Source organism: Canis lupus, chromosome 1 (assembly GCF_011100685.1).
Source record: "Canis lupus familiaris isolate Mischka breed German Shepherd chromosome 1, alternate assembly UU_Cfam_GSD_1.0, whole genome shotgun sequence".
Taxonomy (NCBI): Eukaryota; Metazoa; Chordata; class Mammalia; order Carnivora; family Canidae; genus Canis; species Canis lupus.
Genome location: NC_049222.1, coordinates 107871561 through 107898028, shown reverse-complemented (window position 1 = coordinate 107898028; position 26468 = coordinate 107871561). Strand labels below are relative to the sequence as shown.

At 39.5% G+C, this 26468-nt stretch overlaps 1 protein-coding gene across 3 annotated transcripts in view; it reads right to left on the bottom strand.

The window, feature by feature from the left end:
- Positions 1 to 362: 362 nt before the first annotated feature.
- LOC100856702 (orphan sodium- and chloride-dependent neurotransmitter transporter NTT5-like) overlaps positions 363 to 26468 on the bottom strand; it is a 35172-nt gene continuing 9066 nt past the window's right edge. For 2 of the 3 annotated variants that reach the window (XM_038528271.1, XM_038528272.1), the window contains exons 2-12: positions 7570 to 7986; positions 6979 to 7136; positions 6659 to 6785; positions 6294 to 6469; positions 5991 to 6101; positions 5569 to 5810; positions 4032 to 4218; positions 3436 to 3637; positions 3160 to 3319; positions 1900 to 2062; positions 364 to 1689 (exon numbers count right to left, since the gene is read on the bottom strand). In XM_038528271.1, coding sequence (XP_038384199.1) covers positions 1459 to 1689; positions 1900 to 2062; positions 3160 to 3319; positions 3436 to 3637; positions 4032 to 4218; positions 5569 to 5810; positions 5991 to 6101; positions 6294 to 6469; positions 6659 to 6785; positions 6979 to 7136; positions 7570 to 7930 — 2118 coding nt within the window. In that variant the 5' untranslated portion in view covers positions 7931 to 7986 and the 3' untranslated portion in view covers positions 364 to 1458. Of the gene's footprint in view, positions 1690 to 1899; positions 2063 to 3159; positions 3320 to 3435; positions 3638 to 4031; positions 4219 to 5568; positions 5811 to 5990; positions 6102 to 6293; positions 6470 to 6658; positions 6786 to 6978; positions 7137 to 7569; positions 7987 to 26468 lie in introns of those variants that run through there. The other variant, XM_038528273.1, reaches the window with a different exon arrangement.

Here is a 26468-nt window from a genome sequence, read left to right as displayed (position 1 = left end):
CACGCCCTGGGTCGAAGGCAGATGTTCAACCGCTAAGCCACCCAAGTGTCCCACATCAAGCACCTTTTATATTAATCTTAACTTGGGTTTTTCAGACTATGCATGTTATGTGAATCTGAACCAAAATCCCACAAAAGACAGTTTTGGGTTACAAATTCTAAAAGAAAAAAATTAGTTGCCTGCTATAAGAGACAGAATCAGGACATATACATTTTATTGCTATCTAACTCTTTCACAGAGGGCATAACCCTTCAGCTGTCTATGTGTAGGGGCTTCCTTTTCTTTTTTTTTTTTTCTTTTTTTTTTTTTTTGGGGGGGGGGGCTTCCTTTTCTTTCACGAATCCAAGGCTTTGTCTTCACCTAGACTTTAAATCCCAAATCACTAAGTTCCTAGAGTAGCAATTGTCCCAAAGCAGTTGGTAGCTTTAACACTTCCTGAATTCATGCTTAGACTTAATTAAATTAAAGATTCCCCTTAATTTCTTCAAAGCTCATCTATGCATTTACAGAGGATTGATGAAATGTATTTTATGGTATGTTTTAGGTGTGCCATACTATGGTGTGTCTTGTTTGTCTTATTTTGATGTCACCTTGCCTTAAATGAAGTACTCCTTGAGTCTTCCAACTCTGCAGTTCACCTCTACTCTCTCTCTCTCATTCCTTGCCAAATATCCTTCTATCAGCCTTCCGCCATAGTAAAAATAAATAATGTGTAAAGTTTTAAGTCCCTTGGTAAACTTGGTAATCAACTATTCCAAGTATTTAAGAGATCTATGAAAAGTCACCAATTAGTTAACTGCTTTGCCATAATTAGTGAATCCAGTATTTTCAAGAAAACTATATCTGTTTACTTACAGGAAGGACCAGGCAGAAAGGGCCTGGGATTCTAGCATTTGAATTGGATAAAATCAGTGGAATACAATAATGAGAGTTGGGCTTTTTTTTTTTTTTTTAATGGAAAAATCAAAGTTCCACTGATTTCATTACTGGCACCATTTTTCCTAGGTTTTATAGGGATCAGACCTTACACAGACCAATTCCAAGAGGAAGGCAGTCTAGAAGTAGGGTCGGCAATCACTATCAACCAAATACTGGAAGTCAAAGAACACTATTATTAGTGTTCTTTGTCTGGTGAGGGCAAGTATAGGAGGTTCTTAGTCTGGTGAGGGCAAGTATAGGAGATGCATAGAATGGGTGCTGTGTTAACCTCCATCTGGCCAGAAAAAACTTTCCCAATCCAGGAAAACAAAATGTCTTGGGTCCAGTTACAACAGGTGCTACTTTTACCTTTCTAATGTCAAGCTGCCAGCCAGGGAGTTCCACTCTGAAAAAGAAGTGATGTTTTGCCAAATAAACCAAGTCTTTTATTTCCAAAATGAATTACTCACATGGCAGAGAGGTTTTTTTTCCCTGATATTTATCCATTTTATTAACCTTTTGGCTTTGTTTTGCTTTGCCTCAACTGTTTTGGCTTTGCCTCAACTGAAGCTGTGGATGGGGCCTCAGTGGGTTCCCTTTAGCTTCAGGTTTGAAGATAACTGTAGTCCTACTTCGAATCACAGAGACTGAGAAATTCACATCAATGAGTGTGTATAAGAAGTAGGCAGGGATAGGCAAGATGGTAATGGTGATAAGGATGATGAGCACGACTTTAGCCCATGATGGATAAGTTTGGATCACCTCATTTGACTGTGGAGAAAGGGAAGGTTTAGAATACTCAGGTTCTCTGAAATGGAAAGCTGCAGAGGTTGGGGGTAGGACATGAACCAAGGCCAGAGACTAGATAACTGAACCCCCAGGGAATCAGGGAATAAGGTGACAGAGTCCTAAAGGCCAGAGCAGATTGAAAAGTCCTCATCCACTCCCTAGGGGGTCCTAGGGTCTGAGAGGGAGGCTCACAATGCTTGAGTTCCAGGCCAAGTAGGTGATGCTCTTCAGAGACAGATGAATCAGGGCACTTAAAAACAGGACTAGCAGCACAAATGGAGACAGAAAGCACCACAGCCAACGATAGATGGGGGAGATGGGGCGGCCCAACATGATAATCAAGTCTGCAAGGAACCTGAGAGGAAGGACCACAAGACTTTAGGGAGGCCTATTTGGGCCTTATCCAGACTTGGGGTGGGGACGGTCAATCCAAACCCAGCCCAGGAGGCAAAGCTTCACATTTCTTAAACCTTTCTATTCACCTCCACAACTAGTTTTCTTGCCTCTAATTCATCACTTTTCAGTCTGATTTCTGTCTCAGCCCCAGGATTAAGAAAAAAAATTTTCTCCTCCATCACCCTCAGGATAAAAGAAATATGTATAGCTCCTGAATGTAGTTTCTTCAAGTCTATACACCCAGCTTTCTTTGGTGTACCTTCTTAACCCCAACATATATGAACATTTGGGTTTCTTTTGCCTAGAATGCTCTTGTTTCTTTCTTTCCCTTGACAAACTCCCCTTCATCTATCTGGATTCTGTTCAAGCATCCCCTCCTTGCCTTCTTTCGATAACTTTCTGTGTTCCCAGAGTGACCTCAACTTACTATCCTACCCAATAATCTGCCTATATATGTCATCTTCTTTCAACTCTGAGAGCAGAAGCTCAATATAATTTATCTTAGTATCCCTAGGGCTCACAAGGCCAGCCTGGCCCTGAGGCACACTCTGGGTAATATTTGAGAATGAGTGTATGAGTCTATGAATCAGCAAACTGATGCCAAGAACCACTACCACTTAGAAACATTGCCACATTTGGATTACACATTGTTTCTCAAATGTTAGCATGCATACGATTTACTTGGGGTTCTTGTTAAAATGTAGATATGGATTCAAAGGTATGGGGTACAGCCTGAGGGTCTGCATTTCTAATAAACTCCTGGGTGATGCCAATGCTGCTGTTCCAGAGTACACCAAGAAGCAAGGGATTACATGCCCATACTACCCTGGTTAAAAGCAGGACTCCAGAGCCACTAGGACTTGATAGGGACTGTTCACTTTTCTGTTCTATACCTGTTTTCCCAAGGAGCCAGCCAATGCCTTCCTTCCCTTTCCGACCCCCTGGGGGCTCTCTATAAGCCCTGAGTCAGAGGCCTGACAGTGAGAGTAGGAGGGCCAATATTCCTTAGATGCCCTTGCTCTGTGGGTGCATGAGATCCTGGGCTTGGGGCATCACCTCCTGGCTCCATAGATCCAGGCTATGGCTATGTTTTCCAAGATGACAGTGAGGAAGAGGGGCAGAGATGCCCAGTAATCATCCAGCAGGTTCACATAGTAGCTGCCCGAAGGCCTCACGAAAATGAGGCTTCCCAGGAACAGAGACACACAGATGCCCACTGAGGGAAAACAGATTTTGATCAAGGTCAGAATTCAAACTAGATTCTTTGAGAGTCCCAGGGCAGTTAAGCTAAACAATGGTCCTAGGTGGGAGTGGGATCATAGGTTAGAGTACCTGTGAGCAGGATTATATTTTTCCTGAGGGAAGAGAAAGTGTCCTGGAGAGGAATAATAATGCCATGCATGATCCCTATCATGGTGCTCAGCCCCAGGTTCGCCAGCATCATGAAGATGATGATGGACCAGAAGGTGGATCCAGAAAACACAGAGATGATATCAGTAAATGCCACAATGGCTACACCAGGACCCTCCATAACCTGTGAGTAAAGGGAGGAAGGGCAACGCCTCTGAGCTTACCCTGTAGGATCCTAACTACACTTTCATCCCCTCCCCATAGGAAATGATCTGTAGCACTATTAATGGACATTGTTAAACTCATCTGGCCTTGAGGCACGAGGACTTTAACTGACAACAACTGCCGGCCTGGCAACTCTTTTGGGTTGGTATGAACAGGCTTATACGAACTCCAGTGCTTGGTGCTACAGAGGCTACAACTGCCTTATTTTAATAGGATTCTGTGAACCTTGGTCTTGTTAGTCCAGGATGTTGGTGAGAATTGCCTTTCTGGATTCTAGAGACACCTAAGGAGAGCTGAAATTTCTGGTGTACTGGGAGTTTTGAAGGGAACATTAGGACCCCACCCCTACCTACCTCTTTCAATTGGTAAGTTAAGTTGCAATTGGACAAATAGGGTAGGACCACATCTTTGATTTGTTCAGGGAGACTCTTGAACCACTGGGAGTAGATGGAGCTTGGATCATGATACAGACTGTCTGGCAATTGGGCCTCAGGAGGCAGCATCTTAGAAGCTATCAGATACTGTACTGTCTTAGCATTCCTGGGGACAGGGAGAGAACCACATAAAATCATTTGACCCTCTAAGATGACATCTCTTCTCTTACCTTCTACATGAGAAGAAGTTTAGTCTAGAGTTTTTCATCTGGTTCAAATACAGCCCACACTGAAACCTAGGTTTACAGGGTCCCAGTGCTCACTGTCTGATATCTACTTTCATAAGGTGTCTGTGGGAGGCCAGAGAGTTTCCTAAGTGGGGTCCTGGAGGAGGTTTCTCATGCAGTGTCATGGAGGGCTTTAGGACCTATACCTCCTACTAGACAATCTCAGCACAACATTAAAGCTTCTCAGCTTTCTTGACCTGTTGGACTCTCCAGTGTCCTAATGTAGAACTCTTCACCTTCTCTACTCTGGTCACACTCAACTATTCAACCTGCCCCAACTTGCCATGCTCTCCATCATCTCAGGATCATTGGCACATGACATTCTCTCTGCCTCAAACCACTCCACTCTGCTCCTGCTCAGTCTACCCCAATTGTACCACCATACTGTTCTCCATATGTAAATTCCTACAAATCCTTACTCAGCTCCCTAAACTCTATTTACTGCCTTGGAAAGCTATTCAAGATCAGTTTCCATAAGGGCAAGTCAACAAGCTGCAGAAAAGTAGTATGATATGATCCAATTTTTTTAATGGTATGTAGGCCTATGAATGGGAAACATTTGAAAGAATACTAGCTGTGGTTATTTGTCAGGAAATAGAGCTTAGGATTGCCACAACTAGGAAGTCTCTTCTGACTGCCCCAGGAAGTTAATAGCTTGCTCTTCTGTGGTTCTCACCATCCCTACTATCAGTTCTCATCTACTTTGTGATTATTTGTTTAGTATCTGCTTCCTCAAAAGATTGTGGTTTTCCTGAGGGCAGGTAAGTATATGCTTCACCACTGGTTGTGTTTCCAGAACTCAACAAAGGGTTGTCAGACAGGAAATGTATAAATGTCTGATGAGTATTTTTAGAATGAATCACACAGGAGAAGAAAATCAGGAATGGGCTATAGGGACTCTGGTGGCACTGTGGGTCCTTTATTTTCTTATCTAATGATTCAGCTGAAGTTATTCTCCTAATTTTTCATGGCAGACCCCAGTTAAGAATAGGATGAACACAACCTTGAAAACCTCCAAGTGTGGGGCTTTCCTAGTCTCAAAAGGTAGCTCTGAAAGAGATAGAGTTGGAGAGATTCGGGCGTTTTCAAGGTTTAAGATGCTCCTATCTGAGGATCCCATATTCACTAAGCCAACAGCCCTGAGGGACAGGGGTCTGGAGTGGAATTCTATGGGCTATTTCCAAGACTTTAGTCTTTTTGATGATCTCCATATGAAAAATTGGGCTTACCTCAGGTAACATTTTTCATGGTTCTCTGTGGCCAAGTGGCCCATTATGGCAAATACAAACAGTGTGGCAGTCAGTGAGGCAGTCAAATTGAGAAAAGCCACAACAAAGGCATCCATGACACAGTTGTTGGACTGAGGGATGTATGAGCTGATTGCAGTGAAGCTGCCAAAGCCAGGGCCCATGGATAAAAAGATCTGGTTCCCTGTCCGGCGCCACACTTCCACAGAGTACAGGGCTGGCACCTGGGAAGAAGTACCATGTAAACCAGGATACAAAGGGAAGAGGGGTAAACCATGATGTGATGGAAGATGAGAAGAAGGCGGTGAAGTGGGGAGCCAGGAGGGCCTCTATCAGACAGACAACCATTCTGTCCCTGACACCCTCATATGGATAAGAGGCTCAAAGGGCAGGGGACATCTCACCTTGGCAGCTAACAAATTCTTGAGACCAAAATATGCACCTTCCAGCATGAGACTCCGGATAAGGAGACAGAAAATGATGAAGTAGGGAAGGATTACTGAGACATACAGCATCTGAGTAGGAAGGATGATTCAGAAGTCACCAAAGGCAGAAGCTGGGACAGTATGATCAAAGGCTAGTGAGAGTCAAAGGTCATATTAGGAGGAATTAGAAGTTGGAGACTTACAGGCATCATGTTAGGAAAATTTTAGAGGGTCTCAGATAGAAAGGAGACTATCAGATCAGGAAGTTAGAGGATGGCTCACCTTTCCAGTGAACTTGGGTCCTTTGATCATGGAGATGCAGATAATCAACCAAGTTGCAAAGAGAGAGATACTGAGATGTGTAACTGGTAGCCCACCCATTTCAATTTCATCTGTGGCCTTCAATACATGTCGGTACCAAAAGTATGTGGTGGATGTTGTCCGCTCACATTCAGGATCTGAGGTGAACTGGCCATGGAGGAAACTGCACGACCCCGTGCCTCCCCTTTCAATTCCCCTCCATCCCCTCCTTCCAAATTCCATTATCTTCCTGCTCATCCCTATTCTCTCAATGATCCTCTCCCTTCTTAATTTACCTATCCTTTTTTCAGCCCTCCCACCTGCCCTTTTCTTCCCTCTCTTCTCACCAAAATCACTGGAGTTCCTCAGTAAGGGGCACAATGCCCAAGGCAGTGGGTACTGGAAAGACTGCACCAAATAGAAGAGACTCCAGGCCATGAGCACACTGTAGTACAAGCTCACGATGCAGCACATCTAGGAACCATGAAGAACTCTGGAGACAGGAAAAGGTAGGCAGGCCAGAGAAGGGAGGGGATTTGACAGAGGACTGAGGACTTGAAGGGATTTGACCCATGGAAGTGAATTCAGGGACCCATTCCAGGACAACAAATGGTTGGAGTGGGAGTAGGGTATAAAGGGTAGGCCTGAGTGGCCCAGGACTCCTCACCATGAAGCTGGTATACCCCACACCACCAATCCAGGGGCTGATGACCTTCCATACACCAATGCTGCCCTGACGCATCCTCTGACCAGCTGCCATCTCCAGGAATAGAAGAGGAACCCCAACCAAGAACAGCATGAGGATGTAGATGATGAGAAAACTGCCTGTGCAGGAGAGTTAGGAAGGGCTTTGAGAATCACCTGGCCCTTCAGGGACTGGACTTCCTTAGGAGTACAGGAAAACACATTCCCCATCAGTGACCTCCCTCAGGGCCACAGATATCAGAGCTCAACTGTTTCCATATCCCTCACAGTCCCAGGTGTCCCTTGAGTCCCCAGTTCCTGGAAGACCCAGATACCTAGTTCCCACCCCCACCCTGAACCTCAGCCTTCAGCCCCACCATCCTCATGAACCTAAGTGTTTAGATATCCTGCTCCCACTCACCTAACACCCTAGGTGTTCAGGTACTTGTCTCCTGCCCTAGTGAGATTCCCAAATCCCCCACCCCTACATATCTCAGAGACCTCAGAATAGCTAGGATGGTCATCTGGCTCCTAACCCCCTTGTGAGTCCATGATTCCTGGCCCCCAGGCTTACCACCTCCATTGTGAAAACACAGATAAGGAAAGCGCCAGATGGTGCTCAGCCCCACAGAAAAGCCCACCTGGGCCAGAAGGTACTCAATTTTATTGGCCCAGGATGGTCGTTCAATGGGGGTTTCCTTCTTTGGCACATCATTGTCTATGGTCTCCAGTATTTCATCATTATATTCATCAGACCAAATGCATGATGGTACAGTGTCAGACTTCTGTCTCTCTGCCATCAATTTTTCCGTAGTCAACTCAGTCTTTAAGAGCTGGGAAGCTGAGGTAATAGTAATCAGGGATTTGGAATCCGAAGGTCTAGACATCTGGGATTTCTCATCTTGGGCCTCCGTGTTTTCATTAACAGTTGTCATCCTGGGTGGACTTTAGTTCCTGCTTCTGCAGGGATGGGGCTTCCTTCCTTGTCGACCTTAAGGACATCAAGAACTATAAACTTTAGGTATATGAACTAAGGAAAGACAAGACTCATCCTATGAGAACGCCTGAGGCTTCCCAAACCCTCTTATCCTTATGTGGAGAAGAACATGGAATCTCTACCCTTAAATATATACCAAGGATATACACACCTCTAGAAAATGCTAATTTTAAAACAATACTACCTACAATAATACCAAAAGACATAAAATGCCTAGGAAAAATTTTAACAAAAGATGAGCAAGGCCTTTACACACAGCACACACTAAAATATTACTGAGAGAAAATAAAATTAAGGATATAACACGTTTGTAAAATGGAAGTATAACAATGTCAATTATCCCCAATTTGATCTATAAATTCAATGCAATTCTTACTGAAATCATATCAGGGTTTTGGTGAAATTGACAAGCTGATCCTAAAATGTGCATGAAAAGCAAAAGGCTCAGAATGGTCAATACAATCTTTTTTTTTTTAATTTTTATTTATTTATGATAGCCACAGAGAGAGAGAGAGAGAGAGAGAGAGAGAGAGAGAGGCAGAGACACAGGCAGAGGGAGAAGCAGGCTCCATGCACCGGGAGCCCGACATGGGATTTGATCCCGGGTCTCCAGGATCGCGCCCTGGGCCAAAGGCAGGCGCCAAACCTCTGCACCACCCAGGGATCCCTGGTCAATACAATCTTGATAAAGAAGAACCAAATGTAAAGATTAATTATAAAGCTACAGTAATTAAGAGAGTATGGTATTGTCACATGGATCTATGGCACAAATAGATCCATGGATCAATACGCTGTACTCAATATGGTAGCTACTATATAACTATTTAAATTAATTAAAATTAAGTAATATTAGCAATTTAGTTCCTCAGTCAAACTAGGCCCTATCAAGTGCTCAGTAGCTACATGCATACCATACTGGAAGGACAGATATCTAGCATTTCCACTGGGCACCCAGGAGGCTCAGTGGTTTAGCGCCACCTTCAGCCCAGAGCCTGATCCTAGAGGCCAGGGATTGAGTCCCACGTCGGGCTCCCTGCATGGAGCCTGCTTCTCCCTCTGCCTATGTCTCTGCCTCTCTCTCTCTCTCTCTCTCTCTCTATGTCTATCCTAAATAAATAAATAAATAATAAATCTTTTTAAAATTTTAAAAATAAAAAAACACATTTCCATCATCACAGAAAGTTCTGTGGATACCACTGGGAGAGTCCAGAAACTCACACAAATATAGATGCCTGATTTACAATAGAGATGGCACTGCAAAGCTGTAGAGAAAGGGCATTCTTTTCAATGAATCACTGGTTGTTAGAGCAATTGGATATCTACATAGAAATAAATGAACCCAGGCCTCCCCAACTTCACATATTAAACAAAAATCTAGTCAGAGAAGATGGAAGTTCTAAATGTGAAAGATAAAGCATAACACTTCCAGATGAAAAACCTAGGAGATTATCTGTGTGGCTTGGGTATAGGCATAGATTTCTTAAATAGGACATAAAAAGCACCAATTATAAAGGAAAAGTTTGACATATTGGATTAAACTAAAAATAGAAACTTCTTTTTTTTATTTGTTTTTTTTTTAAGATTTTATTTATTTATTCATGAGAGACACAGAGAGAGGCAGAGACACAGGCAGAGGGAGAAGCAGGCTCCACACAAGGAGCCCGGCGTGGGACTCGATCCCCGGTCTCCAGGATCACACCCTGGGCGGAAGGCAGCACTAAACCGCTGAGCCACCCGGGCTGCCCCAAAAATAGAAACTTTTTTAAATGAAAATTTAGCATTAAATGAGTCAACAGACAAGTCCTAGAGTAGTGGAAGATATTTGTAACATATGTGGTAGAAACAATAATACCCTTCTTCAAGATATCCACATCCTAATCCCTAGAGCCTGTGAATATGTTACCTTACATGGAAAAAGTGACTTTTCAATGGGGTTAAGTTATGGATCTTGAAATGAGATTATCCTGGATTATCAATGATGGGCTCAATATAATTATACAGTCCTCCTATGGGAAAAAGGGAGGTAGTAGAGTCAGAAGCTGAGTAGAAAATGGGATGGTAGGAGGAGAAGTGAGAGTGACGCACCCTGAGCGTGGAAGAAGGGGCCATGATTCAAGGAATGTCAGCTGGAAAAGGCTAGGAAATGAATTCTCCTCTAGATCCTATATAAGGAACACAGCATGCTAACACCTTGCTTTTAGCCTAGTGAAATGGATTTCAGATGTCTGACCTCCAGGACAGTATAATAATACATTTATGTTGTGTTAAGTCACTCACTAAGTTTTTAGCTATTATTAGAGCAACAGTAGGGAACTAACAAAATGTATAACCAAAAAAGGGCTTGTTTCCCAGATAATATTTATAAAAAAGAAATACCTACAAATAAATTAGAAAAACTAGACAAGCTAAAAAGTGAACAGAAAGGAAGGGAACAGAAAGCTTTAAAAAGCTTACCAATATACTAAAGAAGATATATAAATTGATAACCACTGGAAATGGTGGTCATTACTCAACTTCACTGGTCACGAAGAAAATGTAAATAAAACCACAATAAGAACAGATGAATATATATCTTATATCTGATAAGTTGCATAGAGTAAAATGTTAATGGTAAAACCTAGGTTGATGGGTATATGGATGATCACCGTATAAATCTTCCAACTTTTCTGCATGCCTATTTTTTCATAATAAAATGTTGAGAGGAAACCACAATGAAACCATTATATACTCACTAGATGAGCTAATATGAAAAAGTCTGTAAATCAAATGATGGCACATGTAGAAACTTCTGGAACTCACATACACAGTTGGTGGAAGCATAGATTGGTATAACTACTTCAGAAAGCTAGTTGAACATATCTATATACTTTAAATACTTTCATATTTTTTTCAGATGTAGTGTTCTACACTCAGATAATTTATCAGTTGCATATAACACCCATTGTGTGTGTATCATACTTTATAATTTGTTGCAAGTGATATTCTAACAGAAATCTATACATAAGTATAGCAAAAACCATATCCAAGAATGCTAATAGTTGTACTATTCATAATTGCCCAAACCTTGAAACAAGTCTCAAGAGTAAAATGGATAAATGGTAGTATATTCATATAATGGGTATGCAACAAAAGAGTGAATTGCTGATATGTACAACAAACTGGATGAATCTCAGAAATATTACTTTCAGTGAAAGAAGCAAGGCCCAGAACAGAACATACTATATAATTTCACTTATATGAAGTTCAAGAAGAGGCAAGACAAATTCTTGGTGTCAGAAGGCAGGATAGTGTACTTATATTGTGATAATTTATCTAACTATAATTATGATTTGTGTACACATCAATATGTGATACTTATTTTTTTTTAATATGTGATACTTTAATGAAAGTTTATCTTAGGTTCCTGGATGGCTCAGTTGGTAGAGCATGTGACTCTTTTTTTTTAAAGATTTTATTTATTTATTCATAGAGACACACATTGAGAGAGAGAGAGTGAGAGAGAGGCAGACACACAGGCAGAGGGAGAAGCAGGCACCATGCAGAGAGCCCGATGTGGGACTCGATCCCCAGTCTCCAGGATCACGCCCTGGGCTGCAGGTGGCGCTAAACCGCCGCGCCACTGGGGCTGCCCAAGCATGTGACTCTTGATCTCTGGGTTGTGAGTTTGAGCCCCACTCTGGGCGTAGAGCTTACTTTAAAAAAAAAGTTTATCTTAAAAATGAAAATTGGAAAACAAACCAACCAAAACCCCCGGATTTCTATACAGTAATAATAAACAGAAAGTAGATTTTAAAAAAGAAAGAGCAAAATAAAAATAAATGAATAAATAAATAAATAAATAAATAAATAAATAAATATAAGAAAGAGCACTCACAACAGCAATAAAAACTATATGGCATCAAGAAATAAACCTAAACATTAAACTAAGACCTTAAATATGCAGAAAGGTTCCATGTTCATGAATATAAATACTCAATACTATAAGGATGGAATGCCTCCCCAAAATTGATTCATAGATTCAATGGAATTCCAATCAGTCTCAACATAAGTTTTCATGAAAGCTAACAAGATTTTACAATTTATATAGAAGAATAAAGTGCTGAATATAATGAAGACAGCCACTACTAGTTCTTTGTTCTTTGTTGCTGGCCTAGATGGAGTAACGTAATGATACACAGCCAGTCTCTCCTACTGATGACAGCTAAAATAGAATATAAGAAACAACAACCTGAGAGAACTTTGAAAACCAAACTGAAAAAAAAAAAAAAAGCAGACTGAAGATTTAAGTTACAACCTGAATAATGACTTATAATGGGGGGGGGGTGAATTTCATATTCCTTTTCCTTCCTTTCTCCTGATCCAATAAGCCAAATCATAGACCTGTTCAACAAGCACCAACAGCAAAAACTCCAGAAGCTCCTATGCACCAGAGTTGGGCAAGTGGGGGGTGGGAAATACCAATTTTCCCTTCTCACCTCAGAGGCTCACTTCTGAACTACACAAGCAGGGAACAAATGTGAAGAAGTGCAATAAGTTTCTGAAAACTGAACAATGATATAAACCACTGCCCAAATCATAGATTGACCCCAGGATAGCACATGCTAGTCCAAATAGCTCAGCAAAAGCTTTGAAGATTGAACCGACATTGTAACCAATATCCACAGAAGGTATGACAGCACCTGCCATCTGAAGCTACCCAGGCTCCTTGCCTAATAAAATAAGCAAAAAAAAGTTCAACATTCTTCACAGGACTTAAAAAGGATATTAACATGACCCTCAGTTCACACTATAATATTAAAAATTCCCAGGATACAATCTAAAATCATTCATTACTTAAACACACACACAGAAAAATCTGACCATTTCCCAAGGGAAAAGACAATCAACAGATGTCAAGCCTGAGATGATCCAGATGACAGAATTTATTTTTAAAGACTTTATTATTTTTAAAAATATTTTATTTATTCATGAGAGAGAGAGAGAGAGAAGCTGAGACACAGGCAGAGGGAGAAGCAGGCTCCCTGCAGGGAGCCCGATGTGGGACTTGATCCCAGGACCCCAGGACCAGGCCCTGAGCCGAAGGCACATGCTCAACCGCTGAACCACCCAGGCATCCCAAGGCTTTATTATTTTAAAAAGTGCATATATTTTTCCAGCTTTACTGAAGTATTATAGACAAGTAAAAATGTATATATTGGGCAGCCCGGTGGCTCAGAGGTTTAGCACTGCCTTCAGCCCAGGGGTGATCCTGGAGACCCTGGATCGAATCCCACGAGGGGCTCCCTGCATGGGGCCTGCTTCTCCCTCTGCCTTTGTCTCTGCCTCTCTCTCTCCGTATCTCTCATAAATAAATAAACAAAATCTTTTTTGAAAAATTAAAAATGTATATATTTAAGGCATAATATGTAATGTTTTGAAATATATATACATTGTGATATGATCACCCCCTGAAGTTAATTTATCTTTCACCTCACAGTTGTGTGTGTGTGTGTGTGTGTGTTAAGAAGACTTTAAGTCTACTTTTCTAGCAAATTTCAAGTATACATTATTATTCACTATAGTCACCATGTTCCACCTTACCTCTCCAGAGCTCATTCAGTTTGTAACAAAGTTTGTACTCTCTGACCAACAGACATCTCTGCATTTCCTCCACCTCTCATTCCTTGGTAACCATTCTTCTCTGTTTCTAGGAGTTCAACTTTTTTTATAGGAGTTCAACTATATCACATATAAGTGATATCAGCAGCATTTATTTGTCTTTCTGTACCTGGCTTATTTCACTTAGTATAATGTCCTTGAGTTTTATCCATGTTGTTGGAAATGGCAGGATTTCCTTGTTTTCTAAGGCTAAATAATATTCCATTGTATACATACGTACACCACATTTTCTTCCAATCATCTGTTGATGGACACAGGCTGCTTTCATATCTTGGCTATTGTGAATAATGCTACATTGAACATTGGAGTGTGGGTATCTCTTCAAGATACTGATTTTATTCCTTTGGACATGGACCCAGAAGTGGGATTTCTGGATCATATGATAGTTCTATTTTTAATTTTCAAGGAACCACCATCCTGCTTTCCATAATGGTTATACCAATTTATATTCCATTTACATTACAGTGTGTAAGTGTTCCCTTTTCTGCACATCCTTGCCAAGACTTGTCATCTTTTGACTTTTTGATAATCACCATCTTAAGGGTATGAGGTGATCTCTTGTTTTTTATTTGCATTTACCTGATCATTAGTGATGTTCAGCACTTTTTCATATACCTATTGGCATTTGTATGTTTTCTTTGGAAAAATGTCTATTTAGGTGCTTTGCCCATTTTTATCTTTAATTTTAATTTATATTTTTTTTCTACTGAGTAGTAGGAGTTCCTTATGTGTTTTGGCTATTAACATCTTATGGATATACGGTTTGCAAATATTTTCTTTTTTTTCTTTTTTTTAAAGATTTATTTATTTATTTATGATAGACATAGAGAGAGAGAGAGAGAGAGAGAGGCAGAGACACAGGCAGAGGGAGAAGCAGGCTCCATGCTGAAAGCCAGACATGGGACTCGATCCCGGAACTCCAGGATCGCGCCCTGGGCCAAAAGCAGGCGCTAAACCACTGAGCCAGGGATCCCCTGCAAATATTTTCTTATTCTATAGGATGCCTTTTCATTTTGTTGACTCCCTTTCTGTGAAGAAACTTTTTAATTTGATGCAGCCCCACTTGTTTAATTTTTCCTTTGTTGCCTGTGCTTTTGGTATCATAAACCCAAAAAAACATTGTCGAAACTAGTATCAAGGAACTTTTTCCCATATGCTTTTTTCCTAGGAGTTTTATAGTTTCAGGTCTTACATTTTAAGACTTTAACCAATTTTGAGTTGATTTTTGTGTATGGTTGAAACAAAAATCCAATTTCTTTCTCTTGCATGTGAATATCCAATTTTCCCAAAACCATTTATTGAAGAGAATATCATTTCCCCCATGTGTATTCTTGGCACCTTAGTTGACTAAACAGGTGTGGGTTTATTCTGGGCCTTCTATTATGTTGCATTGATCCATGTGTCTTTTTTTTTTTTTTTTTTGCCAGTACTATATTGTTTTGATTACTATGGCTTTGTAGAATAATTTGAAATCAGAAAGTGAGATGCCTCTGGCCTTGTTCTTCTTGTTCAGTATTGCTGTAGCTACTTAGGGTCTTTTGTGTCTTTATACGAATTGTAGAATTTTTTTCCTATTTCTCTGAAAAATCATCATTGGAAATATCGTCCCTATAAAAATAGGAACTGCATTGAATCTATAGATCATTTAGGGTTATATTGACATGTTGACACATATTGTTATTAATTCTTCCTATCCATGAACATAGCACTATTTTAATTATTTGTGTCTTCTTCAGTTTCTTTCATCAATGTTTAGTAGATTTCAGTGTACAGATCTTTTACCTCTTTGGTTAAATTCATTCCTAAGTATTTTATTCTTTTTGATGTAATGGGATTGTCTTCTTAATTTCTTTTTCAGATAGTTGGCTGTTAGTGTATGGAAATACAACTGATTTTTATATGTTGATTTTGTATCCTGCAACTTTACTGAATTCATTTACTAGTTCTAACAGATTTTTGAGGAGTCTTTAGGGTTTTCTGTATATAAAATCATGTCATCTGCAGACAGAGACAATTTTACTTCTTCCTTTCCAAATTGGATACCTTCTATTTCTTTTTCTTGTCTAATTGTTCTGGCTAGGACTTCCAGTACTACATTGAATAATTATGGTGAGAAATAGCATCCTTATCTTGTTCTTGATTTTAGAGGAAAAGCTTTAAGCTTTTCACCCTTTAATATGATGCTAGCTGTGGGCATGTCATATATGGCTTTTTTTATATTGAGGTACATGTCTTCTATACCTAATATGTTGAGAGGTTTTATCATAAAATGATGTTGAATTTTGTCAAATACTTTTTCTGCATCTATTCAGATAATCATAGGGTTTTTATCCCTTATTCTGTTAATGTGGTATATCATGTTTATTGATTGCATATGTTGAATCATGTTTGCATCCCTGGGATAAAAATTACTTGATCATAATGTATGATCTAAAAGTCTTGTGACCTAAAAATCTTAATTAGCTTGACGTTTTTCACCAGTACTACTTAATAAGTCATTAAATGATATACAGAAGAGACTCTTTGCATTCATTTGAACTGAGTTCCAGAAAAAAAACAATTAAATATTTTTAAAAAGTAAAAAAATAAATATTTTAAAAAAGTAAATTAAATTTTCCTTTTTCCTTTAAATTAAGTATATTTAACTTAATCTAAATTAATTAAATGTGTTACTGAATTCAGTTTGCTAGTACTTTGTTGAGGATTTCTGCATCTATGTTCATTAGATATATTGGCCTATAATTAGCTTTTCTTATAGTCTGCTTGTCTGGCTTTGATATCAGGGTAATGCTAGCCTTGTAAAATGAATCCCCAGTCAAGTCCTCAGACAGCAGGTACAGATCAGCCTGTTACCAGGCACAGATGGGTGTAGCTCCCACTGCACTTGTACCATGTCCCTGGGTGACTCCCTGGGTGGAAAGATTGACTCTGAAACTGTGGTAGAGAGGAATGGAGTGGGGTCACAGGATTGCTTCAGGTTCTGTAGTCAAGAACTGAGTCAGCAGACCTGCCACTGGAGGCTTGGAGGGGCATGTCAGTCGCCAGTTCCCTGGGTGGTCAGAACTGCCCCCAACCATGGCAGAAAGGGAGTGGCACTCAATCTCAGGACCGTTTCAAGATACATAGCTGGGACTGACTTTGGAGTCTACAGCTGGTACTGAGGTTGGCAGGCCTGCTATGAGGAGCACAGACAGGCAGTGCTAGATCCCCGGATAGGCAACACTGAGATCAGTGCTAAAGCCAGGTCATAGAACTGTTGCTTCAGGATCCAAAGTCAGAACCAAGGTTGGCAAGACTTGTTACCAGGAGCATGTCTCCCATAGGGCCCCTGTGCAGGCAGGTCTAACACTAGACTGGCAGTTAGAATGGGGCTGCAGCTGGGTCACAAGGATGCTTAAAGGATCTGCAATGGGGTCCATGGCTCAGAGGCCCTTAATGGGGCAAGGATGACCATGGCTCCTCCTGGAGTCTTTGTGGATGGAACTGGTTGCAGGACTGTAACCAAGCAGGGATGGAGCCAAGTCCATAAAGAAGTGAGGTGATTTTTGTTCTGAACCAGGATCACATTTGGTTGGCCTATCACCAGGATTAGAGCCTGCCTTCTCAAAGCAGTTTTCCTTAGCCCTGGGCTTTCCTGGGGTTTCACAATTTCCTACCAGAATCCCAAAGCTCCGACAAAGGCACTTTTGTCCGTGGATGGCTGCCAGATTATTGTTTGTATAGGGGGAAGTGAACTGAGGACCTCTTATTCTGCCATTTTGCTTATTAGAAAAAAAATAGTATAACCACTCTGTGAGGTAAAGGTGAAAACTCCTGAAATTAATGGAACAATAGAAGTTCTCAGCAGAGAAATAGAAACCATAAAAAATAACCAGATGAAAATATTATAGCCAAGAAGTAAAATACTTAAAATCTAAAAATTAATTAGATAGAACAGGAAGATAGATTAGAAATGATCCAGTCTTTAAAAAAAAAAAGATTTTATTTTTAAGTAATCTCTACATCCAATGTGGGGCTCAGACTCACAACCCCAAGATCAAGAGTCCCATGCTCTTCCAACTGAGCAAGCCAGGCATACCAGAAATTATCCAATCTGAAGAACAGAAAGAAAAAAGATTGCAAATAAAATAAGCAGTGCCTTAGAACCTATAGGACAGAATTAAAAGCCCAAGAATGAAGGAGAAAGAGATTGGTGAAGAAAAAAATATTTCAAGAAATAATGATTGAAAACTCCCCAAATTTGGTGAAATATAGAAATTCGCAGATTCAAGAAGTTCATCAAATCCTAAATAGAAAAAGAAATGGAAATAAAACCATGTTCATCTATATCATAACCATGCTGCTAAATGGAAAAAAGAGAGGAATCTGTAAGGTACACAAACAAAGACAACAGACTACATAAAAGGCTGGATCAGAATGGTATGGATTTCTCATTAGAAAAGATGGCAGCCAGAAATCAGTGGAATAATATCTTTAAAGTGCTAACAGGAAAAAAACGGTATCATCACATAATTCTATATCCATAGAAAAAATACATCCTTCAGGAATGAAGTGAGAGGGACACCTAGGTGGCTCAGCGGTTGAGCGTCTGCCTTTGGCTCAGGTTGTGCTCTTAGTCTGGGGATCGAGTCCCACATTGGGCTCCCTGTGAGGAGCCTGCTTCTTCCTCTGACTATGTCTCTGCCTCTCTCTCTCTCTCTTTCATGAATAAGTGAATAAAATCTTTAAAAAAAAAAAGGAATGAAGTGAGATAAAAATATTCTCAGATGAAGGAAAACTACAAGAGAATCCCTCACTAGCAGACCTGCTCTAACAGAAAGCCTACAGAAAGTTCTCTGGGTTTTAGGAAATGGCATTAGAAGAGAGGTAGGAACTTCAGGAATGAGAGAGGAACAAGGGAGATAGTAAATATTGGGATAAGTAAAATTGACTATTTTTCTCCTTTTAAAGACTTCAAAATGTTTGTAGTTGAGGAGTGCCTGGCTGGCTCAGTTGGTGGCGCATGTGACTCTTGATCTCGGGTTTGTGAGTTTGAGCCCCATCTTGGGCATAGAGATTACTTAAAAATAAAATCTTTAAGGGCACCTGGGTGACTCAGTCAGTTAAGCATCAGACTCTTGATTTCGGCTCAGGTCATGATCTCAGGGTCATGAGATAGAGCCCCACATTGGGCTCCACACTGGGTGTGGAGCCTGCTTAGGATTCTCTCTCTCTCCCACCCTTCCTCTGCCCCTCCCCCCCTGCTTGCATGCTCACTCTCAAAATAAAATAAAATCTTTTTAAAAATAAAAAACAAAATGTTTAAAAAAATGTTTGCAGTTGAAAGAAAAAAATTATGATTGTTTGAGGAGGCTTTTAATGTATATAAACATCATACCTATGACAAGTATAATATATGGGGGAGGGGTCCCATAAGGTTATAAGGCTTCTATATTTACTTGAAGTGATAAAATATTAGCTCAAGTAGTCTTGTGAAATTAGATATGCATAATTTTTTAAAGGTATTATTTATTTATTTATTTATTTATTTATTTATTTATTTTAGTCACAGAGAGAGAGAGGGAGAGAGGCAGAGACACAGGCAGAGGGAGAAGCAGGCTCCATGCACCAGGAGCCCGATGTGGGATTCGATCCCGGGGTCTCCAGGATCGCGCCCGGGGCAAAAGGCAGGCGCTAAACCGCAGCGCCACCCAAGGATCCCAGATATGCATAATTTAATCAGTTCTAGAACAACCACTAAAAACTAAATTCAAACATATATAACTAAAAAGCCAATAGATAAGTAAAAATGGAATACTAAACAATACTTAAGTAAGTCAAAAGAAGGCAAGAAAGACAAAACAGAGGAACAAAACACAGAGATGACAAATAGAAAACAAAAATAACAAATAAATATATAATAAATAAATAAAATAGTAACCCTAGATCTGAGAATAGCAATATATTTTTTTTTTATTCGTGAGAGACACAGAGAGAGAGGCAGAGACACAGGCAGAGGGAGAAGCAGGCTCCCTGCAGGGAGCCCGATGTGGGACCTGGATCTCGAAACTCCAGGATCACGCCCTGAGCTGAAGGCAGACGCTCAACTGCTGAGCCATCCAGGTGTCCCACAATAATATATTAATATATATAACATGTTAAATGTAAATGGTCTGAGATCAATTTAAAAATAATGACTACCAGGTATGGGGGCAGAGGGAGAAGATCCAACTATATGCTGTCCACCAAACAGACAAAAAAATCCACTTTGTTTCTTTTTTAAAGTATGAATTTTCTTTCTTTTCTTTTTTAATTTTTATTTATTTATGATAGTCACACACAGAGAGAGAGAGAGAGAGAGAGAGGCAGAGACACAGGCAGAGAGAGAAGCAGGCTCCATGCACCGGGAGCCGGACATGGGATTCGATCCCGGGTCTCCAGGATTGCGCCCTGGGCCAAAGGCAGGCGCTAAACCGCTGCGCTACCCAGGGATCCCAAAAAATCCATTTTAAATATAATGATATAAATAGGTTAAAAGTGAAAGGATAGGTTTTTGAGGAAATGATGAAAATGTTCTTAAGTTACATTGCGATGATAAATGCATAACTCTTTGAATATACTAAAAATTACAGAACTGTATGCTTCATTTTTTAAATTAAAAACAATTTTTTAAAGTAGGCTCCACACCCAGCATGGAGCCCAATTCAGGGCTTGAATTAATGACCCTGAAATCAAGACCTGAGCTAAAATCAAGAGTCAGTTGCTTGGAACACCTGGATGGCTCAGATGGTAGAGCATGCAACTCTTGATCTCAGGGTCATGAGTTTGAGCCCCACATTGGCCATAGAGCCTACTTAAAATTTAAAAAATAGGGACACCTGGGTGGCTCACAGTTGAAGCCTGCCTTCCGCCCAGGGTGTGATCCAGGATTGAGTCCCACATCGGGCTCCTTACATGGAGCCTGCTTCTCTCTCTGCCTATGTTTCTGCCTCTTTCTCTGTGTCTCTCATGAATAAATAAATAAAATCTTTTTAAAAATTAAAAAAATAAAAAGTCAGATGCTTAATTAACTGAGCTACCCAGGTGCTCCAGAACTGTACACTTTAAAAGAGTGAATTTTATGATGTATAAATTATCTCAATAAAGTGGTTTTAAAAATAAAGGATGGAAAATAATATCCTATGCAAATATCAAAACAAATCTAGAGTGGCTGGGTTGATAATATACAAAGCAGATTTCAGAAATTTAAAAAAATTCCCAAGGATAAGGAAAGGCATTACATAATGTCAAAAGAGTCAATTCACAAAGAAGACAAAACAACTATGAATGTATATACACCTTAAAACAGAGCTCCAAATACATGAAGCAAAAAATGATATAAAGGATAGGAGAAACAGAAAACCCACAATTATATTTTGAAACTTCCACATTTTTCCTGAGTAATTCATAGAACAAGCAGACAAAAAATCAATGAGAACATAGAAGACCTAAATAACATTATCGATAATACAATCAATTTATAACTTTAGGATACTCCAACAACAGCAGAATACACATTATTTTCAAACACATGCAGCATCCACCAAGAAAGATCATATCCTGGCCCATAAAACAAGCCATAACAATTTTAAAAAATAAAATCATAACAGTATGTTCTCTGACCATAACAGAATTAAACTAGAAATATAAAAAAACAAAAATGCCTTAAAACTTCCACATGTTTTAAAATTAAACAACACAATTAAAAATAACTTATGGGTCCAGACACCTGGGTGGCTCAACAGTTGAGAGTCTGCCTTCAGCTCAGGGTGTAATCCCAGGGTCCTGGGATCAAGTCCTGAATCAGGTTCCCTGCAGGGAGCCTGCTTCTCTCTCTGCCTATGCCTCTGCCTCTCTCTCTCTGTCTCTCATAAATAAAAAAATAATATCTTTTAAAAAAACAAACAAGACCAGTTTTTTAGTCCTGGTTCCGCCACTAAAAAAAATAATAACAACCTATGGGTCAAAGAAGAATTGTTAAGGGAAACTGGAAATTGGAAAATATTTTGCACTAAACTAAACTAAAATGGAAATACAACATGTAAAATTTTGTGTGTTATACTTAAAACAATGTTTAAAAGGAAATTTATATCACTAAATGCTTATATTGGAAAAGGAAAAAAAAGAAATTCCAATATTCTCAGATAAACAAAATCTAAGGGAGCTCATTACTACTAGACCTGCCTAAAGGAAATGCTGAAGAGAGTTTTGCAGGTGAAATGAAAGGACACTAAAAGCTAACTTGAGCCATATGAAGAAATAAAGATCTCAAAAAAGGTAAATCATGGTTTGATTATAAAATCTAGTATTGTTGTAATAATAGTTTGTAACTCAATTTTTTATTTTCTACTTGAAAAAGATTCTTTTTTAAAAAGATTTATTTATTTATTTATTTATTTATTTGAGAGGGAGAGAAAGAGAGCAGAGGGAGGAGAGAGAATTTCAAGCAGACTCCCTGCCGAGCACAGAGCCCATCCTTTTATACTGGCACAAAAACAGACACATAGATCAGTGGAACAGAATAGAGAATCCAGAAGTGGACCCTGAACTTTATGGTCAACTAATATTCGATAAAGGAGGAAAGACTATCCATTGGAAGAAAGACAGTCTCTTCAATAAATGGTGCTGGGAAAATTGGACATCCACATGCAGAAGAATGAAACTAGACCACTCTGTTTCACCACCATACACAAAGATAAACTCAAAATGGATGAAAGATCTAAATGTGAGACAAGATTCCATCAAAATCCTAGAGAAGAACACAGGCAACACCCTTTTTGAACTCGGCCATAGTAACTTCTTGCAAGATACATCCACGAAGGCAAAAGAAACAAAAGCAAAAATGAACTATTGGGACTTCATCAAGATAAGAAGCTTTTGCACAGCAAAAGATACAGTCAACAAAACTCAAAGACAACCTACAGAATGGGAGAAGATATTTGCAAATGACATATCAGATAAAGGGCTAGTTTCCAAGATCTATAAAGAACTTATTAAACTCAACACCAAAGAAACAAACAATCCAATCATGAAATGGGCAAAAGACATGAACAGAAATCTCACAGAGGAAGACATAGACATGGCCAACATGCATATGAGAAAATGCTCTGCATCACTTGCCATCAGGGAAATACAAATCAAAACTACAATGAGATACCACCTCACACCAGTGAGAATGGGGAAAATTAACAAGGCAGGAAACAACAAATGTTGGAGAGGATGCAGAGAAAAGGGAACCCTCTTACACTGTTGGTGGGAATGTGAACTGGTGCAGCCACTCTGGAAAACTGTGTGGAGGTTCCTCAAACAGTTAAAAATATACCTGCCCTACGACCCAGCAATTGCACTGTTGGGGATTTACCCCAAAGATACAAATGCAATGAAACGCCGGGACACCTGCACCCCGATGTTTATAGCAGCAATGGCCACGATAGCCAAACTGTGGAAGGAGCCTCGGTGTCCAACGAAAGATGAATGGATAAAGAAGATGTGGTTTATGTATACAATGGAATATTACTCAGCCATTAGAAATGACGAATACCCACCATTTGCTTCAACGTGGATGGAACTGGAGGGTATTATGCTGAGTGAAGTAAGTCAGTCGGAGAAGGACAAACATTATATGTTCTCATTCATTTGGGGAATATAAATAATAGTGAAAGGGAATATAAGGGAAGGGAGAAGAAATGTGTGGGAAATATCAGAAAGGGAGACAGAACTTAAAGACTGCTAACTCTGGGAAACGAACTAGGGGTGGTAGAAGGGGAGGAGGGCGGGGGGTGGGAGTGAATGGGTGACGGGCACTGGGGGTTATTCTGTATGTTAGTAAATTGAACACCAATAAAAAAAAAAAGATTTATTTATTTATTTATTTATTTATTTGAGAGGGAGAGAAAGAGAGCAGAGGGAGGAGAGAGAATTTCAAGCAGACTCCCTGCTGAGCACAGAGCCCAACCCGGGGCTCAATCTCACAACCCTGAGATCACAACCTAAGTTGAAATCAAGAGTCAGATGCTCAACTGACTGAGCCACCCAGGTGCCCTGAAAGAGATGATTTCAAGAGATGTATTGAAACCAATACATTTTTAAAAATTACTAGTCTAAAAACTGGTATTATAACTTATGTTTGTAACTCCACATTTGGCTTTCTACATAAGTTAAGATACTAATGGATTGAAATGAATTAATAGTTTCTGTTTGGGGGCATACAATATATAAAGACGTAATTTTGTGACTATCAATCAAAAAGGGTGGTGATGGAGCTATAAAGGAGCAGAATTTTTCTATGTTATTGAAGTTAAGTTGGTGGGGATTCAAATTAGAGTGTTCTAACTTTAGGATGTTATATGTAATCGCCATAGTAACCATAAAGAAAATAGCTATAAAATATACTGAAAATGCAATGAGAAAGGAATTTTAACATTTACTACAAAAAGAAAAAAAACAAACACCAAAGAAGATAGTAATAAAGAAATAAGCATGGAGGAGATATAAGGCATATAGAAAACAAATAGCAGGGGTGCCTGGGTGGTACAGTCTGTTAAGCCTCTGCCTTTGGCTTGGGTCATGATCCTGGGGTCTTGGATTGAACCCCATTTTAGGCTGCTTGCTCAGTGGGGAGCCCGTTTCTGCCTCTCCTCCCCATTCATGCTCTCTGTAGCTATCTCTGTCTCTTTCTCCCTAATAAATAAATAAAATCTTTAAAAAAATAAAACAAGTAGCAAAATGATAGCAGTAAATCTCTTATCAGTAATTACTTTAAATGTAAATAGATTAAATTATCTAATAAAAATCAGATATTTTCAGAATGGATAAAAACACATGATCAAATTATATTCTGTCTACAAGAGACTCACTTTAGATCCAAAGATACAAATAGATTAAAAGGGTGGAAAGAGATTTACCATAAAAGTAGAGAGTACGGTGGCTATACTAATATCAGACAAAACAGACTTTAAACTGAAAAAGTTTATGAAATAAAGACAGACATTATATGTTAACAAAAGCTTCAATACAGCAAGAATATGTAACAATTATAAGTATTTGTACACCTAAAAACAGATCATAAAAAATACATGAAGCAAAAATAAATAGAACTAAAAGAAGAAAGAGTTCTACAATAACAGCTGGGGACTTATATACCCTACTCTACCTACCATAATGGACAGGACTACCATCTGGAAACAGAGATCTTAACACAATAAACCACTAGATTTAACAAACATAAACAGAATACAATCTAATGACAACAGCACATATATTCTTCTCAAGTGCACATGAAACATTTTCCAGTGTAGATCATAAATTAGGCCACAAATTAAATTTCAACAGATTTTAAGAGGTGGTTATCATATAAAATATCTTCTTTGACCACAAAGGGGTGAAGTTAGAAATCAATAACAAAAGTAAAACTAGAAAATACTCAAAATTGGGATCCCTGGGTGGCACAGCGGTTTGGCGCCTGCCTTTGGCCCAAGGTGCGATCCTGGAGACCCGGGATCGAATCCCACGTCAGGCTCCCGGTGCATGGAGCCTGCTTCTCCCTCTGCCTTTGTCTCTGCCTCTCTCTCTCTCTGTAGGACTATCATAAATAAAAAAAAAAAAAGAAAGAAAACACTCAAAATTGTGGAAATTAAACAACATACTCTTTTTTAAAATTTTTATTTATTAATTTGGCAGAGACAGAGAGAGAGAGCACAAGTAGGGGAGTAGCAGGCAGAGGAAGAGGGAGAAGCAGGCTCCCTGTGGGGTAGGGAGCCCAATGCAGGGCTCAATCCCAGGACCCTGGGATCATGACCTGAGCCGATGGCAGACTTGATATGATTGCCTCTTTATTTTATTTATTTTTTTTAAAGATTTATTTATTTATTCATGAGAGACACAGAGAGAGAGGCAGAGACACAGGCAGAGAGAGAAGCAGGCTCCATGCTGGGACCCTGATGTGGGCCTGGATCCCAGGACTCCAGGATCATGCCCTGGGTTGAAGGCAGGTGCTAAACCGCTGGGCCACCCAGGGATCCCCATGATTGGCTCTTTAAATGTAGAAGATATTTGGGACGCCTGGACGCATTTTAATTTTTAATGTCATCACCAAAAAATAAAAAATAAAAAGAGCCATCCAAAGTGTAAAGGAAGTAATAGCTACCTCTGTTCGTAGATAAAATGGTCTTATGTGTGCAAAACTCAAATGATGCTATGTTTAAAAACTGTTAAAACTAATAAATGAATTTAGCAAAGTAGCAGAATACAAAGTCAACACTCAAAAACCAGTTGCATTTCTATGCACTGACAATGAACAATCTGAAAAGGAATTATGAAAACAATTCCATTTATGGTAGCATCAAAAAGAATAAAATATTTAGGAATTAACAAAAAGAACTGAAAGGCTCGTGCAATGTAAACTACAAAATATTGCTTTAGAATTAGAGAAGACAAGGGGCGTCTGGATGGTTCAGTGATTGAGCCTCTGCCTTTGGCTTGGGTCGTGATCCCGGGGTCCAGGGATTGAGTCCCACATCAGGATCCCTGTAGGGAGCTTTCTCCTCCCTCTGCTTATGTCTCTGCCTCTCTGTGTCTCTCATGAATAAATAAATAAAATCTTTTTTAAAAATTAGAGAAGACATAAATAAAGGGAAACATATCTCATATTCATGAGCTGAAAAACAATGTTGTTAAGATGTTCGTACTATCCAAAGCAAACTACAGATTTAACGCAACCCCTATCAAAATCCCAGTGGCTTTTAAAATATATAAATAGAAAATTTCTGTGGAATCTCACAGTGCCTTGAATAGCCAAAACA